This window comes from Lynx canadensis, chromosome A1 (assembly GCF_007474595.2).
Source record: "Lynx canadensis isolate LIC74 chromosome A1, mLynCan4.pri.v2, whole genome shotgun sequence".
Taxonomy (NCBI): domain Eukaryota; kingdom Metazoa; phylum Chordata; class Mammalia; order Carnivora; family Felidae; genus Lynx; species Lynx canadensis.
Window position 1 is genome coordinate 69,955,177 of NC_044303.2, and position 15,490 is coordinate 69,970,666.

A 15,490-nucleotide genomic window follows, 5' to 3' on the forward strand; every position below is an offset into this window, starting at 1 on the left:
AGCAACAAATATTTACTCTCTCACTGATCAATACAGCAAAGCCAAAGGCACCTTTACTATTCAGGGACAGGAGCAAGAGGAGAAAGAAAAGCCGCCCTACCAGTAGGAGCCACTGAGGAAGTGAGTAACTCTTTGTATCGTGACGCCTTTTCTTCTCTTTTTTTCTTTCGAATTACCTCTCAAGTAATGTTTGCTATGATGGAGAGTGCATCAAACACAAGGAAACTCAACAATACCTTTCTTCGGCTGGCTCTTCAGTTCGTCAGGAGTTCAGGAGGCAATTTAACAACTGTAACCACGCTACACCTAACTTCAAAAATTATCCTACGAGAAACTGCCTCAAGATAACTGCAACCGACGTTCAGCCCCCAAGTTCCGGTGTTACTTTTCATTTTTCCTCAGTGATTTATCACTGTAAATTCCTACCCGAAAAAAGTACTTGGTTCTTAAGTAGGAAATCATTCTAGGGGAACGTCCCAAGAGCTGCCTTCCCTGTTCATAACGCGGGTATTTAAGGAGACAGCGTCGGGCCAGGCGTTGCAAGGCTGCAAGGGGCAGGGAGCGAGCGGGGACCCCCCCATGGCCCTCAGTCCCCAGCACACGATTCTCTAATGTGGGGCTCTGCCATGTGTTTGCCACAACACCCGGCAGCCATTCAACACCTGCCCCGTTCTCCCCCCACAACCTGGCCGACCACCACAGAACCCATGGCCTTAACGGACACCGCCCCTACCTGCCCCCTCCCCCAGGTGGCACGCACTCAATTCCAGGCCGCGGGCTGGGCCCCCCAAACCTACAGCCACCAAATAAAACGCTTCTCCCAAGAGCTACACGGAGGCTCCCAGCAATGGTTCCATGCCCACACGATCCTAAGACTAGAAAATGGGGGCACAAAGTGGAGACAAGCAGGTTGGCAGCCCGAGTTAGGGAAGTGGAGGTCACTGCTGGGGATATGGAAAAACAGGCATGTATTTACATCATCACTGACTTACAGAGAGAGAACAGAAGGCACACTCTCCTGAAGGGAGCAGGGCCTCGGGAGTCCTTCCCGGCGCCAGGGTGCTGCGAAGTCCTGACCGTGGAATTCACATTGTACTCTTCCTGTTCGTTCATTCATCTGTAACAACTGGAGAGAGGGACGTCCAGGTAGAGAGCGTCTACTCTGGTCAATCCTGAAATCCCACTAAAACCATAATGAAAGGAGTTTTCTTAAAGGCTAAGACTCTTGCCTACGAGAGGGGAAAGAAGACCAAAAGCAATGAAATTCCAGAAGTGGGAAGAAAGATAGAAGGAGGGAGAGATGCTAAACTTGAGGTGGAGAGAACAGAGAACCAAGCCCATTCGCAGCGCTGAATCCCCACAACTCAGGAACCGGCAGCATCTAAAACAAGGAATCAAAGTCAATTAACGAAGTGTTAGACACCCAGAAGGCCTTCCTCGCTCGGAGCTAGGCAGCTGCCCGCCGCCTTCCCAATCAAGGAACTAGGGAAAGCCAGTCCCCAGAAAGGAAGCTGAGGGGGTCTGGAGCCAGCAGCAGCAGACACAAGCTGAGGACAGAGGCGGTGTGCTAAAAAAAACGGGGGATCCAGCTACCTGCACCCACACCGTAGTCCTTCCCCTCCGCCCAGTGCTCCGTGGGCATCAGGCCTCGGGAAGGGAGAAGGGGTCGGCCCAGGGGAGCATCAGGTGTGGGCAATAAACCGTGCAGACAGGAGCAGGTCAGAGGCTTCTCCCGGAAGGTGAACTGCATAAAAAGCTGAAAGAAACTGACATCAGCCATTCCTTACCTCTCGCGTCAATAGAACCACCCGGTATCACTGAGGTTGGAAAAGTTCCATTCAAGGGCTCGGATTTCCAACCAGCTCATTGTTCCCCCACTCGTAAATACATGGGAGGGTGACCTCTACCATTAGAAATAAAGACCACAAGAGCACCAGGGTGGCTCAGTTGGTTAAGTGTCTGACTTCAGCTCAGGTCGTGATCTTGCGGTTCATGAGTTCAAGCTCCGCGTCAGGTTCTGTGCTGACACCTCAGAGCCTGGAGCTTTGGCTTCTGTGTCTGCCCCTCCACTGCTTGTGTGTTCTCTCTCTCCCTCTCAAAAATAAACACTAAAAAAGGAAAGAAAGACCACAAAAGGGGCACCTGCGTGGCCCAGTCGGTTAAGCATCTGACTCTTGATTTCAGCTCAGGTCACAATCTCAGGGCTCATAACTCTGAGCTCTGTATGAGGCTCCATGCCAACAGTGTAGAGCCTGCTTGGGATTCTCTCTCCACACCACCCCTCATAAAAAATAAATTAATTAAAAAAAAAGGTAAAAAAAAAAAAAAAACCAAAAAACTAAAGACCACAACCAACAAGAGGGGAGAAAGGGCTGTGGAGGAAGATCTATTCTGAGCAGAGGCAACGTAACTGCAATTAACATACCCAAAGAGGTAAGAGCAAATATTTCAACTGAAACAATAAAAGAACATTCAGAGAACCAAAAAGAGCTCTTAGAATTTAAAAAACAAGAGCAGAAATACTCATTTAAAAGAGCTAGAAGAAAAAGCTGAAACAATCTCCCAGAAAGCCAAGTAAAAAAGACAAAGAAATAGAAAATAGGTTTAAAAGCGTAAAACTACCAGTCCAGGAGGTCCAACATCCAGATAAGAATTTAAGGACAAGGGGCGCCCGGGTGGCTCAGTCGGTTAAGCGGCCGACTTCGGCTCAGGTCATGATCTCGCGGTCCGTGAGTTCGAGCCCCGCGTCGGGCTCTGTGCTGACAGCTCAGAGCCTGGAGCCTCTTTCAGATTCTGTGTCTCCCTCTCTCTGACCCTCCCCCGTTCATGCTCTGTCTCTCTCTGTCTCAAAAATAAATAAGCGTTAAAAAAAAAATTTAAAAAAAAAAAAAAGAATTTAAGGACAAAAGAACACAGAAAGATGTGAGCTGCCTGATTTAAAGGGCTTCTTGCACGAAGGCATGTTATTTGTGAAAACTGAGATCACCAAGAAAAAATTCAGATCCTATTAGGCTCAGGAAGAACCGAAGAGCTCACCTACACAGAATCCAGTACTGGTGTGGCACTGAGTTCTTCGACAGCAACAATGAAAGCTAAAACACAGTGGAGAAATGCTTTCAAGATCCTGGAGGAAAATAATTTCCACCCTATGACCATGCCAAAATACAAATGGAGAGGAAAAGAAAAAGAAACGTTCAGATACCCAGGACCTCAAAAAACCCATCTCCCTTATACCATAGTCACAGAAAGGCCCCTCAAGATATGTTCCACCCACAGCGTGAACCAGGACAGACAATGACGGGAGACAGAAAACAGGCCGCCGGGAGCAGCGGGAGCAGTGGGAATCCCACGTATGAAGGGAGAGAAGACCCACAATACCAGCAGAGGACCAAGTGTGGAAGACCACCAGTCTACAGGGAGGTCAGAAGGCTCTCAGGAAGAGTTCTCCAGGAAGGTGACATGGATAGCCTGTCAGTCTGGCTCTACTTGAACTTCCACAGGGAAGACTTCAACAACTGTGCGAGTGCTGGTTGAATAAGCTATAAATACTGCTACAGACTCAATGTCTGTGTCCTCCCAAAATGCGTATGTTGAGCCCCAGTGCCCTATGGGATGGTACTAGGAGGTGGGAGGGTCTTTGGGGTGATCGGATCATGAAGGGAGAGCCCCCAGAATTGGGACAAGTGCCCTTAGAGAAGAGCCCAGACAGCTAGCTCCCTCACCCCCTCTGCCACATGAGACACAGCCAGACACAGACCATCCATGACCCAGGAAGGGGCCCTCACCAGACACAGAATCTTCCAGAGCCTTGACCTGGGACTTCCAAGGCTCCAGAACTGTGAGAAATAAATGTTTGTTGTTTAAGCCACCCAGTCTATGTACTGTACTGTACGGTGTTACAGCAGCCCAAACTAAAGCGATTAATTTAAAAAAAAAAAAAAAAAAAAAAAAAAAAACCTTTCAGAAAAGATTTGAAAAGGAATCCGGGTTTCCTAATGGCTGGGCTGGGAATAGGGTTCCAGTCACACTAATCTAAGCAAAGTTACAATGTAACTACACTGGGGAAGGGGGAGAGAAGTGCACAGGTGCCTGAAGGAGGCAAAAACTAAAGCCTCACTTCAAGTCCAAAGTCCACTGATAATGCCCAAAACTGGAAGGAAAAAAAAAAGTAACAGCAATTTTTAAATGTTCTTTATAAACAAAGTGGAAACAACAATCAGCCAAGAGAGATCAAAGGGGCTGGGGGGGGGGGGGGGAAGGCCAGGGGCAGGGAAGTGCTGTCTTCCCAAATAAACCTTATAAAGCCATTTGACTTGAAATCATGTGCACAACCTTTTAAATAAAAACAAAACAAAAACCCTAAATAACTAAAAATGAAAGAATCTGGACCTATACGGTCCTTTCGAATCTCAGGGCCTAAAAATCTTTTTAAAAATAGTAAGAGGCTTAAAATAATAGGAACACAAACACCAGCTACATATTTCGTAAGCATTAATACAAAACTCAAAATGTTCCCACAGTTTATTCAGATACCAATGGGCACTTGCACAGATAAGGTTCCTTGTACTGACCATGAACCCTCAAGAAAACATAACAACCCTCAAGAAAACATAATGGAAGGTCTCTAAAGTCAACAATGCTGTTCCCAGGGGTAGGGCAAACCAGTGCCTTTGTAATCCACAATCTGGGATGTTTTTATACTTTGTAGCAAGCAAAGGTACATCTTGTTTTATTTTTCTTCATCTGAACCTTGGAAACCAGGGAGCCATTTATGATTAGGAAACTCCATACTCACTCCAGGAACCAGGTATTATAGTAGCCATGTTCTTTTTCCCAAAAGCATTTGGCACTAAGAGTTTTAAACATATTGCACTGCAAAAACATGAATGATGGGAAATGACTGGCCCAAGGACAGCAGTTGACCCTAAACAGCAATAGAGGAATAAGAGAGTGCAACCTGTTTCCGGCACTCAGTCCTGCTACAAGGTTCCATTAATGATAACAATGCAGGGCTAAAGCATTAAAAAAAAAAAAAAAAAAAAAAAAACCCACAAGGGTTGGGTGGGTGTGGTCCATTTCCTGCAGGTACAGAATTCCCAAGCAGGCAACTCTGAATCACTGGGAGACTGCACACGGAGCGCCAAGGGGCATGTTTCTCAAGAGACCCTCAGGATCCTGGACCCTGGCTTCAGGATGTCTGTAAAAATACACTAGAAAAAAGCAGCAACTGCCAACGGGCTCATTTCTTCAGTCACTCCTTACACTACATCTTGCACCAAGGTCCTAGAAATACCATTCAACTGGAAAGCAATGTCAACCCGTATCAAATACGCGCGCTCGGCTGTGCACATGAGAACAGGGGCTCCAAGAGGAGCAGAAGAGTTCTATTACATGAAGGAGCAAGAAAGCAAGGATGGCGGCCGCCTGCCCATGCAACAGAGGGGACGCTGTGCGTGTTAGCAGCCTAGAAAAACCCAACCTGACCAACTTCTACTGGAAGGTCATTTGTTTCTATGTGAAATACTATCAGGAACATTCCCCTACCTGTAATTACAACCAAGATGTCCTGGGCTCCTCCCAGCTATATATTTAATTTTAATTTTTAAAAATCTTCTTACGACACTGCCCACCCAAAATACATTTTTAAACAAAACAAATCCTTAACATTGTTCAATCCTGGTGATAGAGGAAAAGAGGGAATATAAAATATTCAAATGGGTATTAAAAAAAAACATATTTAGGCAACTAACAGTAACAGAAAACTGGCTTTATTTTCATTATTACCCTTAGCATACAACAGAAAAAAGGATCAAAAGCAGGAGAGATGAGAGACAATAAAAAACTATTAAATGTTCACTGAGAGTTAAAATTACCAAGATTTGAGATCAATCTTGCTAAAAAAAAAAAAAAAAAAAGTACACCTTGATGGGCACCTGGCGGGTGTAGTCAGTGGAGTGTACAACTCTTGATCTTAGGGTTGTGACTTCAAGCCCCATGGTGGGAGTAGAGATTACTTTAAAAAAATATTTTTTTTTTAAAAAATGTTTGCTGGTTTATTTTGAGAGAGAAACACCCACAAGGTGGGGAGAAGGACAGAGAATCTTAAGCAGGCTCCACACTCAGCGAGGAAGAGACCGATTGAGGTCGGCTCAATCGCACGACCCTGGGATCATGACCTGAGCGGAAATCAAGAGCCAGCAAGAGTCAGACGCTCAACCGACTGAGTCACCCAGGCACTCCCAAAAAAAAATGCTAAAAAAAAAAAAAAAAAAAAAAAAAAGTCCACCATGGCTATCCTGTTGCCACCTGGACCTCCCATCGCTCAGTCCTATCCACCCCAACCCTGGCAGCCTTTCAAGTGGCAACCGGCATGCTGCAGAACCCAAACCCTCCCACCTGCAGGAGAGAAGGATTCCTCAAGCTTGGGACAGCACTTTCCCTACTACAGCCAGAACGCAGGCCCCCTACCCCAGGGCCCGCTGCCTCCCCAGCTCTGGAGTCCAGGCTAGCCCACATGAGCCCGCTTTCCATCCCCACACCTGTCTGTGCCCTTTTTGTGTGAACAAAGGAGTGTGAACCTTTGCAGGCAGACCACCCAGATCAGCTCCCCCTAGGCTGCTGACTTTCCAAGGACATGGCCAAAGGAGGTTCTCACCTCCCCCTCCCACAACTCCTGGCACCACTCCAGAGAAACGTGTTGCACGAATGTGGGCTCCCTATCTAGTCCAGCGTTCCAAGGCCCTAGACCACATTGCACACTTCAGCATCTTGCTCAAGGTGCTTTCAGAAGCTCAATCTCATAAATACCCTGAATGTCCGCACACTGTAACAAGCCAACCTTTCCCCACGGTACAGATGGCAACAGGCTGAACGTGGAGAGGCCTCTTCCATGGAAACAGGAAAAAAAATAAAAAATAAAAAATAACTATGGAAATGTGACACTAACAAGAAAAAAAAATGCAAGAGCACTTAAGCCACAATTAAATGCAGCTGTCCTTCTATTTTCCTTCATTTCCCAGATTTCCAGGGCACACAGGTTTCCCCAGGGGTAAGCAAGAGCACTGCAGAAAAGCTCCCAACTCATCCAAACCGACAAGTAACTGTTCTGCTCACTATCCCAACATAAAGGAGCATTCTCAGCAAAGGAGAGGGAGAGAGGGAAGCAGGATGACATTGACGAGTAGAAACTAAGTTTTCAGGCTACTCCTGTAAACCATCTATACTTTCAAATATGGAAATACCTTAAATTCACAACATCCTCAAAACGTGCATAAGTTAACTCAGCTCTCCCACACGTGACCCTACCTAATTCAGTATTTTTCAAACCTGGGTCAAACCAATCAGCTGTGAAATCAACTTAGTGTTGCAACCAGGTTTTGTTTTCTTTTTCTTTCTTTTTTTTTTTTTTTTTTTTTTTTAACAAATACATCACACAACAGTGTATCACAAGTAGTAAGATCAGGACACTGTCTCCTGAAACTTTTGTTTCAGATCTTGACATAAAATATACTTCTGGGGCGCCTGGGTGGCTCATTTGGTTAAGCATCCAACTTCAGCTCAGGTCAAGATCTCGCAGTCCGTGGGCTGGAGCCCCGAGTCAGGCTCTGTGCTGACAGCTCAGAGCCTGGAGCCTGCTTCAGATTCTGTGTCTCCCTCTCTCTCTCTCTCTCTCTCTCAAAAATTAAACAAAAACAAACATTAAAAAAAAATCAGATTCTGTGTGTGCTCTCTCTGCCCCTCCCCAACTTGTGCTCTCTCAAAAAATAAACATTAAAAAAGATTTTTAAATAAAAATATATATACTTCTTATGTGCGTCACAAAACAGAAAAGCTTAGAATACAGATATAAATCTGTAATTCAAAATCTAATTCTTTTTTATCCACTTAAGCTAACTAAAGCTTGCTTTTCTTCAAATCTGAATTACACTGATTGAAACAACAAATGTTCAAGGACACGGAGTACGTTCATCCACAAATCAACCTAATTTCTTTATGTCTATTTGTAGTTACTACATCCAGTTCATGACTTTTTATTTTCTCCCCTATGCTAATAGGAAACTGGGGTATGGGAGGTAAAAAAGGAAACCCTAGCAACCTTCATGAAACACATTGAAAATATTAACTCATTCAGATGTCCAGTCCTCAACTCCTCACCTGGGACCTGGCACATGCATGTTCAATAACGGTTCCTAATGGAATAAAATATCAACCTCATATTTCTAATTTCTCCTATTTCTTCAGCAAACCCAAATCGAAATGAAAAGAATCTTTAATGCTTGCAAAGTTAATAATAAAGCAACAATACAGGGGCAGCTGGGTGGCTCAGTCGGTTAAGCATCCGACTTCAGCTCAGGTCATGATCTCACGGTCCAAGAGTTCGAGCTCCACATCAGGTTCTGTGCTGACAGCTCAGAGGCTGGAGCCGGCTTCACATTCTGTGTCTCCCTCTCTCTCTGCCCCTTCCCCCACTCACGCGTATGCGTGTGTGTGTGTGTGTCTCTCTCTCTCTCTCTCTCAAACATTTGAAAAAATATTTTTAATAAAAAAATAATAAAGCAACAATACAGCATGATGAGTAGAAGTATGGTCTTGGAGACAGGAAAGATCTCTTCAAATCACACATTTGCCAAATATACTACCTCACCTTGGTCAGTTCAATTAGTCTCTGTTGGCCTCCACCTCTAGAAAAATGGCATAAATAATACCTATGCCTCAAGAGGTTCCAATAAAAATCTAGAAGCCACAAAAACGATTTGCAAGACAAGGAAAGATGATGTTTACACTAAAACGTCCTTTCATTCAGGTTTACTTTTTAAGTATCTTTATAATACTTAAATTCAGGCTGCCTGAATTCACTCTGCAGTCTGAATTTTTTTTTCAGTAGGTCCCACGCTCAGTGTGGGGTCCAAATTGGGGGTTGAACTCACCACCGTGAGATCAAGACCTGAGCTGAGATCAAGAGTTGGACACTTAAACCAACTGACCCCTCTCTGAAATGTTTAACCCAACTCCTTATAAGCTCTGTTCACAAGACGAGAGAGAAGAAAAGGGAGGGATGGAATGTATCAGGACAGGGCACAGAGGGGTTAGTACTTCTCTCTTGTTTTATCCCAGAGAACAGTCAAAGGCGGGTGTGCCTTTCCCTTAATCCTCAACAATTTAAGGAAAGCCTCCCTGGGCAGCAGCAACGGCTAATTCAAAGTAGAAACTAAATGTGTTTGTTGTTTTTCTTTTTGGGAGAAGGGAGAGGAAAGGAATGTTCTTCCCCAAAAGGCACACTAAAAACAATTACACAGTTTGCAAATGTACTTAAGTACCGAAATGTCACAGGCCACCTCTGCACACCCCCCAAAACTGTGACAGCTGAAAATTCGGTGGTCTCCACCAAACAAAAACAGTTTCCTTGTAACAGAAATTTACCTTCTCTTTCCAAGATGTTGGCCCACACTCTCCAAGACAAAAAAAAGGAAAAACTGACAAAAAGAAGTGTTGAGAACAGACAGCCTTGGGGGACCATCTGATACTGACTTCAGGGCACCAGCCAGCAGGGCTTTTAAGTACCTCTTTAAACTGATTCGCTTTCCACAAAGGCCCCATGCCTCCACTGTAAACTCTAAGTGAGGCATCTCTACCAGATTACAACCTGATTAACACTGTCAGTCTAAAGGAAATACTGATGAAAAAAAAAAAAAAAACGTTTTTAACTCAAGAGGTCCTTCTTGCTCTACTGGTCAGGAATAATTTTTCACCCAGTTCACCCTGCCTTCCTGCCTCTCAATTCCAACCAAACTAAAGCAGGAACTTTAGGAAATACCAAAAAAAACCACATCTGATTTTTACCTAGCAGTCAGCAGAAGCCTAGATTTGAAATGCCTGCTGAGTTTAAAAGATCTTTAAATGAGATTCAAGGACAGTTTTCTTCCAGTACACTCTTAAAATATTAACTTTGTTACTCCTTTAAAGAAAACACACACACACACACACACACACACACACACACACACATATACCTCACGCTAAAATTCTGGTAGCTTTGTGTTCCTAGTTTTCTAGATTTCAAACCTGAACAATGAAATCCAGCTTTCTTTTTATGGTTACAGAAAGGGGGTGGGGATGATAGGTCTCATAAGATGGGGCAGATTCAATTCTCAGCCCCTAACATGCCAGGTCCAAACACCACACTTCTCAGCCCTGACATGCAAGGGAAGAAGAAAAAATGAGCCCGCGGATGTCTGTAAAATAACAAATAATCCACTTGGATACCGTGGTTGTTTTTTTAAAGCTCTTTATGCTCACTCGCTAAACTAAAACTGGGGCAGCAATAAAGACCTACTCTCACTGTTATCATGAGATTTTAATCCTAATTATTTTACCACCATTTATGTGCCTACAAATAAGATAAATTAACGAGAGCCAAGTGGTTTTGTTTTTCAAAAGGCTAAAAACAGTCCCCAAAGGCGAAAAAAACTTTACTGTGTTCGCGTACTTTTGAAATTCAACTTCTCCCCCGTCCAAAAAAAGTCACTGGTAAGCCAAGATACCACAGAGTAGCAACGGAGAGATTTACTGGGAAGGAGCTCGTCTGGATCCAATCAAGTCCCCAAGTGAAAGCCCAGTGTCCCGAGATCGGGCGGGTCAGCCTCGGCTCGGGACAACCGGAGTACACGCTGTCCGACTGATTCCTCCTTCCAGAAGGTTTGCAGGCTCGCACTTTCCCCTCAATTGGCCCCAGAAGGAAAGGCGCGGAGCAAAGGCGCTGGGAAGCGGGGCTGGCGGTCACACCTTCCCGCACCCCGCCCTGCCTCCTCCGCCCGGCCCGGCCCAGGACGAGTCGGGGCGCGCCCGGGGCTCCCCTCCCGTCTCTCAACTTTATCGCCTGCTCGCGGGGGAACGGGGCCTCCACCGCCCCCCGCCCGCGCGCAGGGCCCACAGACCCGGCCGGGGCCTCCAAGGGCATTTCCCCCCCATCACTTCTCCCAGGGACCGGGCCGGCGCCAGGCCTGCGGCTCGGGAGGCGACGTGCGGAGAGGCCGGCGGGGACGGCGAGGCGGCCGGCTCCCCCACATCCCTGCCCGACTGCCCCGGCTCCCGGCCAGCGAGGGCGCCTCCAGGCCGCGGCCCCTATGTCCCTGCACCCCCCCACCAACCCTCCCCAGTCCCCGAGCCCCTGAGCCTCCGAGCTCCCGGGCCGTGGCGCCGGGTAGGGGCACCCTGAGGGCTGGAGCGCGGCGCGGGAGGCCGGCGCGACCCCGGAAGGGGCAGCGTGGGGGGGCCGTGTTTACACCGCCAAGTTCCCCGCTTCCGCCCCGGCCCGCGCATCCCTCCCTCCCCTCGCGGCCCGGCTCCTGCCTACCTGCATGCCGGGCAGGCCCGACTGCACCGGGGAATGAGCCATGGCGGTCAGGACGGCCACTTCCTGGGACGGGACGGCCGGGCCGCGGCGATCCACGCGGGCGACGAGGCCCGCGGGCCGCGCGCAGCCCTCGGGCGGCGGGGGAGGCCGGCCGAGCTCGAGTCCGGCTTCGGCGCGGGACCGGCCTGAGTCCGAGGCCCCCCAGCCCCGGCGGGTCCCGGGCCGGGCGGCGGGCTCAGCGGCGAGCGGCGGGCCGCGTCTCCATGCACCGCGCCGGGGAGGGGCTGCGAGGGGCGCGGGGACTCGCCGCCGAGCTGCCGCTATCGCCGCCGCCGCAGCTGCTCGGCTGGAGCCCGGCGGCCTGGGCCCGCGCGCGCTGGCCGCCTGGAGCCGGAGTGGGCGCGCACAGCCCGCCGAGCCCGCGAGCGCCGAGCCCAGCGCGCCCCGCCCCGGCCCGGCCCCCGCCCCGCCCCCGCGGCCCGCCGGGGACCCCGCCCCGCGCTTCCGGGAGGGGAGGAGGCTCGCGGCCGCCCGGCGCCCTAGGCCGCAGCCGCCTGCGCCGCCGCCTGCCGGGCGGGCGGGGGTCCTGGCGGGGGTCCGAACGCCTCCCGCGGGCCGTGCCTGGCGCCCAGCCGGCCGAGCGGAGCGGGGAGGAGGCCGGCAGACGGGTGCGGGGAAGGGGCCTCGGCCCCGGCGCCCGGCGTGGGGAGGAGGGGACCGAGTCGGAGCTGGGGTTTGGCCGCGTACCCAACCCTCCTGCCCGCCCCCCCCCCATCTCGCCCCCACCCCGGCTCGGTCCGGCCCAGCGGGCAGGGGGCCCGGGCGGCGAGGGAGCGGTGAGTGCCAGCTCTGAACTCTGCCATCTTCTTCCTGCTGCAAACGAGCCCACCCCGCTCCATCTACCCCCAGGGAAATGGGCTCCAGGCGACCTCCCCGAGGACAGAGTCTGGGGCAAGGAGACCTCGGGAGAAGAGTGCCCCGCGGGGTCAGTTCAAAACTACCAGGGCGGAGCTGCTTCGGTGTCTGGGTGAAGTTTTCGACCAACCCCAGGAGGAAAGCGAGAGGGAAGAGGTCGAGAGCTGTTAATTCCCAGTGCTTTTGCTGCTTGAAAACAGCCCCACTTGGAATGCTAGGTGCTGAAAATCACTGGGGGGCTGAACCCCACCATCTCCGGGCTCCAGTCCCAGGCGGGAGCGTCGACCCAGGAGAAAGGGGAAAATGGGGGCCGGAGGGGCAAGGAGGAAGGGAAGACAATCGAAGGAAACCCGTGTTTAGACTTATCCCGAGCCCTCTCGCCCTCTCTTTCTTTCTTTCTTTCTTTCGTCTTTTTTTTTCTTTCTCTTCTCTCTCTCTCTCTCTCTCTCTCTCTCTCTCTCCTCCCTCCCTCCCTCCCCTCTCCCCCTCTCGGCTGCCCGCAAAAGCCCCAGGTCCCCTCTGGGGACCAGTACTGCCTTCACTTTTTAGTGACTGCAGAGAAAAGAAGCTCCAGAAAGTATTTCACTTACAGTGACAAACAGTGGCAGCCACTGACGTGATCGGCTGCACCTCAGGTTGTTGGGACCAGGCATTCATTCATGCGCGTGAACGCCCATATTGCCGTACAGAGGTTGGACGTACAAAAAGTGAGTCCCCCGGAGATCACGAATAATTGGAGGAAACTCTAAAGTCCTCCACCGAGGTAAGGGGTGTTTATCCTCTGATGTGTCCCGGTATCCTGAGGATTTCTGTTCCCTCTGGTGCTCTGGATCAGGCAGAGTGGGGTGCTAAAGCTTAATCCCCACATTCCCTTTGGAAATGTGCATGTATTTCCTCAGGGTCCTCCAGGATACCTCCAGATACCTTCATGGTTGTCACTGGTACATCATCTTCACTGAGTTATGAAGCCCTGCCTTCCCCAAGCACTGCTAGGAGAATGTGGCAAATACAAAGTTTAGAAAAGCGTGAGCCCTGATAACCTAAGAGCTTACCATCTTGTGTAAATTTTGTGTACCTAGTAAATGGTACTGTCAGCTGCACTGACAGCTCGGAGCCCGGAGCCTGCTTCAGATTCTGTGTCTCCCTCTCTCTCTCGGCCCCTTCCCTGCTCGTGCTGTCTCTCTCTCTCAAAAATAAATAAATCTTTAAAAAAAATTTTTAAATGTTCATACTCCTGGGCACCTGGGTGGCGCAGTCAGTTGATCGACTAACTTCAGCTCGGGTCATGATCTCACGGTTTATGAGTTCAAGCCCCACATCGGGCTTCCTGCTGCCCGCCTGTCAGTGCAGAGCCTGCTTTGGATCTTCTGTCCCCCTGTCTCTGCCCCTCCCCTGTGTGCGCTCTGCCAAAAATAAATAAGTATTAAAATGTTCATATTCCTCAACCCAGAAAGGCTACTTGAAGTCACGTATCCTAAGGTTACAACCAAAAAGTACATAAGAATGGATACGAAAAGATGCATGTCGGGATAGCTATAATTGTTGGAAAACTAGGAACAGATTAAAATTTTAACAGATTTTTAAGTAAATGACAGTATTTTTATGCAGCAAGTACTACAGAGTCATTAAAAATGATGTATTACAATATTTAGTAGCATGCAAAAGTATTTTCATTATCCATTGTTAAGAAAGAAAAACACAGGGTACAAAACAAATGTATACCCTGACCTCAAGCTACTTCATATATATGAAGTTATATTTAAGTATATAATTTACATATTTATATAATGTTATGTGTATATGCATAACCAGAGAAAAACCTGGAAATATATACACCAAGATTTAACAGTGACTATCCTTGGAATTAAAGATGATTTGTTTTCAGTTTGTAATCAAGCAATAAAGACCATCATGCTAAAGCTCTTTTGGGTTAGTGGTCAGGGCAATAACATGACAGCAAGACAAGGAGGAAGAAACAGGGCAGTGGACAGAAATGTTTGGGCACTGAACTGAGGCATTACCATTGGAAAACTCTCAAACATTGGAGCCCAAATTGCATAACAAATAATCTTTTCCACAAATAAGCCGTGGTGGGGAGCGGAACATTGGACCACAATAACCTTGTATAAAAATAATCAGAATCCCATTCATATCCAGAGGCTAGAGAGGCCAAGGGCATGTAGGTTATAATGGGATACGACTTATCTGGAAACAGTGGCTTGCATTCATTAGCTGGTCTATTTCCCTATTTATTTTTCCCTGTTATTTTCCCTGTTTATCTCCTCACCATGACTGAACTTCATTTCCTCCTTGGACCATGTTTATACCACTGAACACGATTCTCCTTGAAAGAAAGGAAGAAGCAAACCAAAAGTTCCTGGTCCGTACTCAGTCATATACAGACATTACCCAGGATCCCCGGGGCAGTAGTCCTGTCCCTCTGTTTAACAGAGCAGATGACTGACATCCCCCAGGATGAGATCCTGCCCAATTGCTTATTGCATCCATTCATCCATTAACACATTTTTTGAATGCCAAGTACAAGTCAGACATCTGGTTCGGCGTTGGGTCCAGGAACACTGGCTCCTCAGGTACCTCTTATCCCATTCTAGGGAAATAATCTCCCAGAATCCAAACTTCAGAATTTTACTACAGTAACACAATTGATTAAATTTAGAGTCGAAATAGCTCTAATTTCCACCAAGGAAAGAGGACCATTATCCTGTCGTCCTCTGCGTCTTGTCACTTTGTCTCTCCACTCTCAACATATAATTACAACAGATCATCTACTACTGTAATTTCCGAAGGAAAGATTTTGAGGGTCTCCATAGAGATTATGCATTTTCTGGTCTCCATGGAGATACTTACTAACCGATGGAATTATTTTCATCCCCCGGCCCTCTTTGTCTTTTGTGTTGACTTAAGGATAAGAATAGGGCAATGAATTGTGGTCTGACACATATTCAGGACCACAAAGGACATTTCCATACCCCTAGATAGAACCCCTCTGAATACAGAACCCTTGGTTATTGATTCCCCCTAAGCCAGTGAGTAGTCTTAGCCAAGCTCAAAGAGCGCAGCCGAAAACAAGAATTCAACAATCAGTCCCTTCAATTCTCCTTCTGAGTTGAAAAGATAAACACCCCCAAATGCCACTTTATAAAGAGCAGCTAGGCAAGTAGCACATTAGCAATTTAAATGCACAGATTAAAGAAAGGGACT

The 15,490-nt window shown here is 48.1% G+C and overlaps 1 protein-coding gene across 2 annotated transcripts in view; it reads right to left on the reverse strand.

Moving 5' to 3' along the window:
• The window catches only part of STK24 (serine/threonine kinase 24), a 124,365-nt gene extending 111,429 nt beyond the window's left edge, over positions 1-12,936 (reverse strand). Inside the window, exon 1 of one of the 2 annotated variants that reach the window (XM_030313015.1) lies at positions 12,859-12,936. In XM_030313015.1, coding sequence (XP_030168875.1) covers positions 12,859-12,921 — 63 coding nt within the window. In that variant the 5' untranslated portion in view covers positions 12,922-12,936. Of the gene's footprint in view, positions 1-11,353; positions 11,764-12,858 lie in introns of those variants that run through there. The other variant, XM_030313020.2, reaches the window with a different exon arrangement.
• Positions 12,937-15,490: the final 2,554 nt, after the last annotated feature.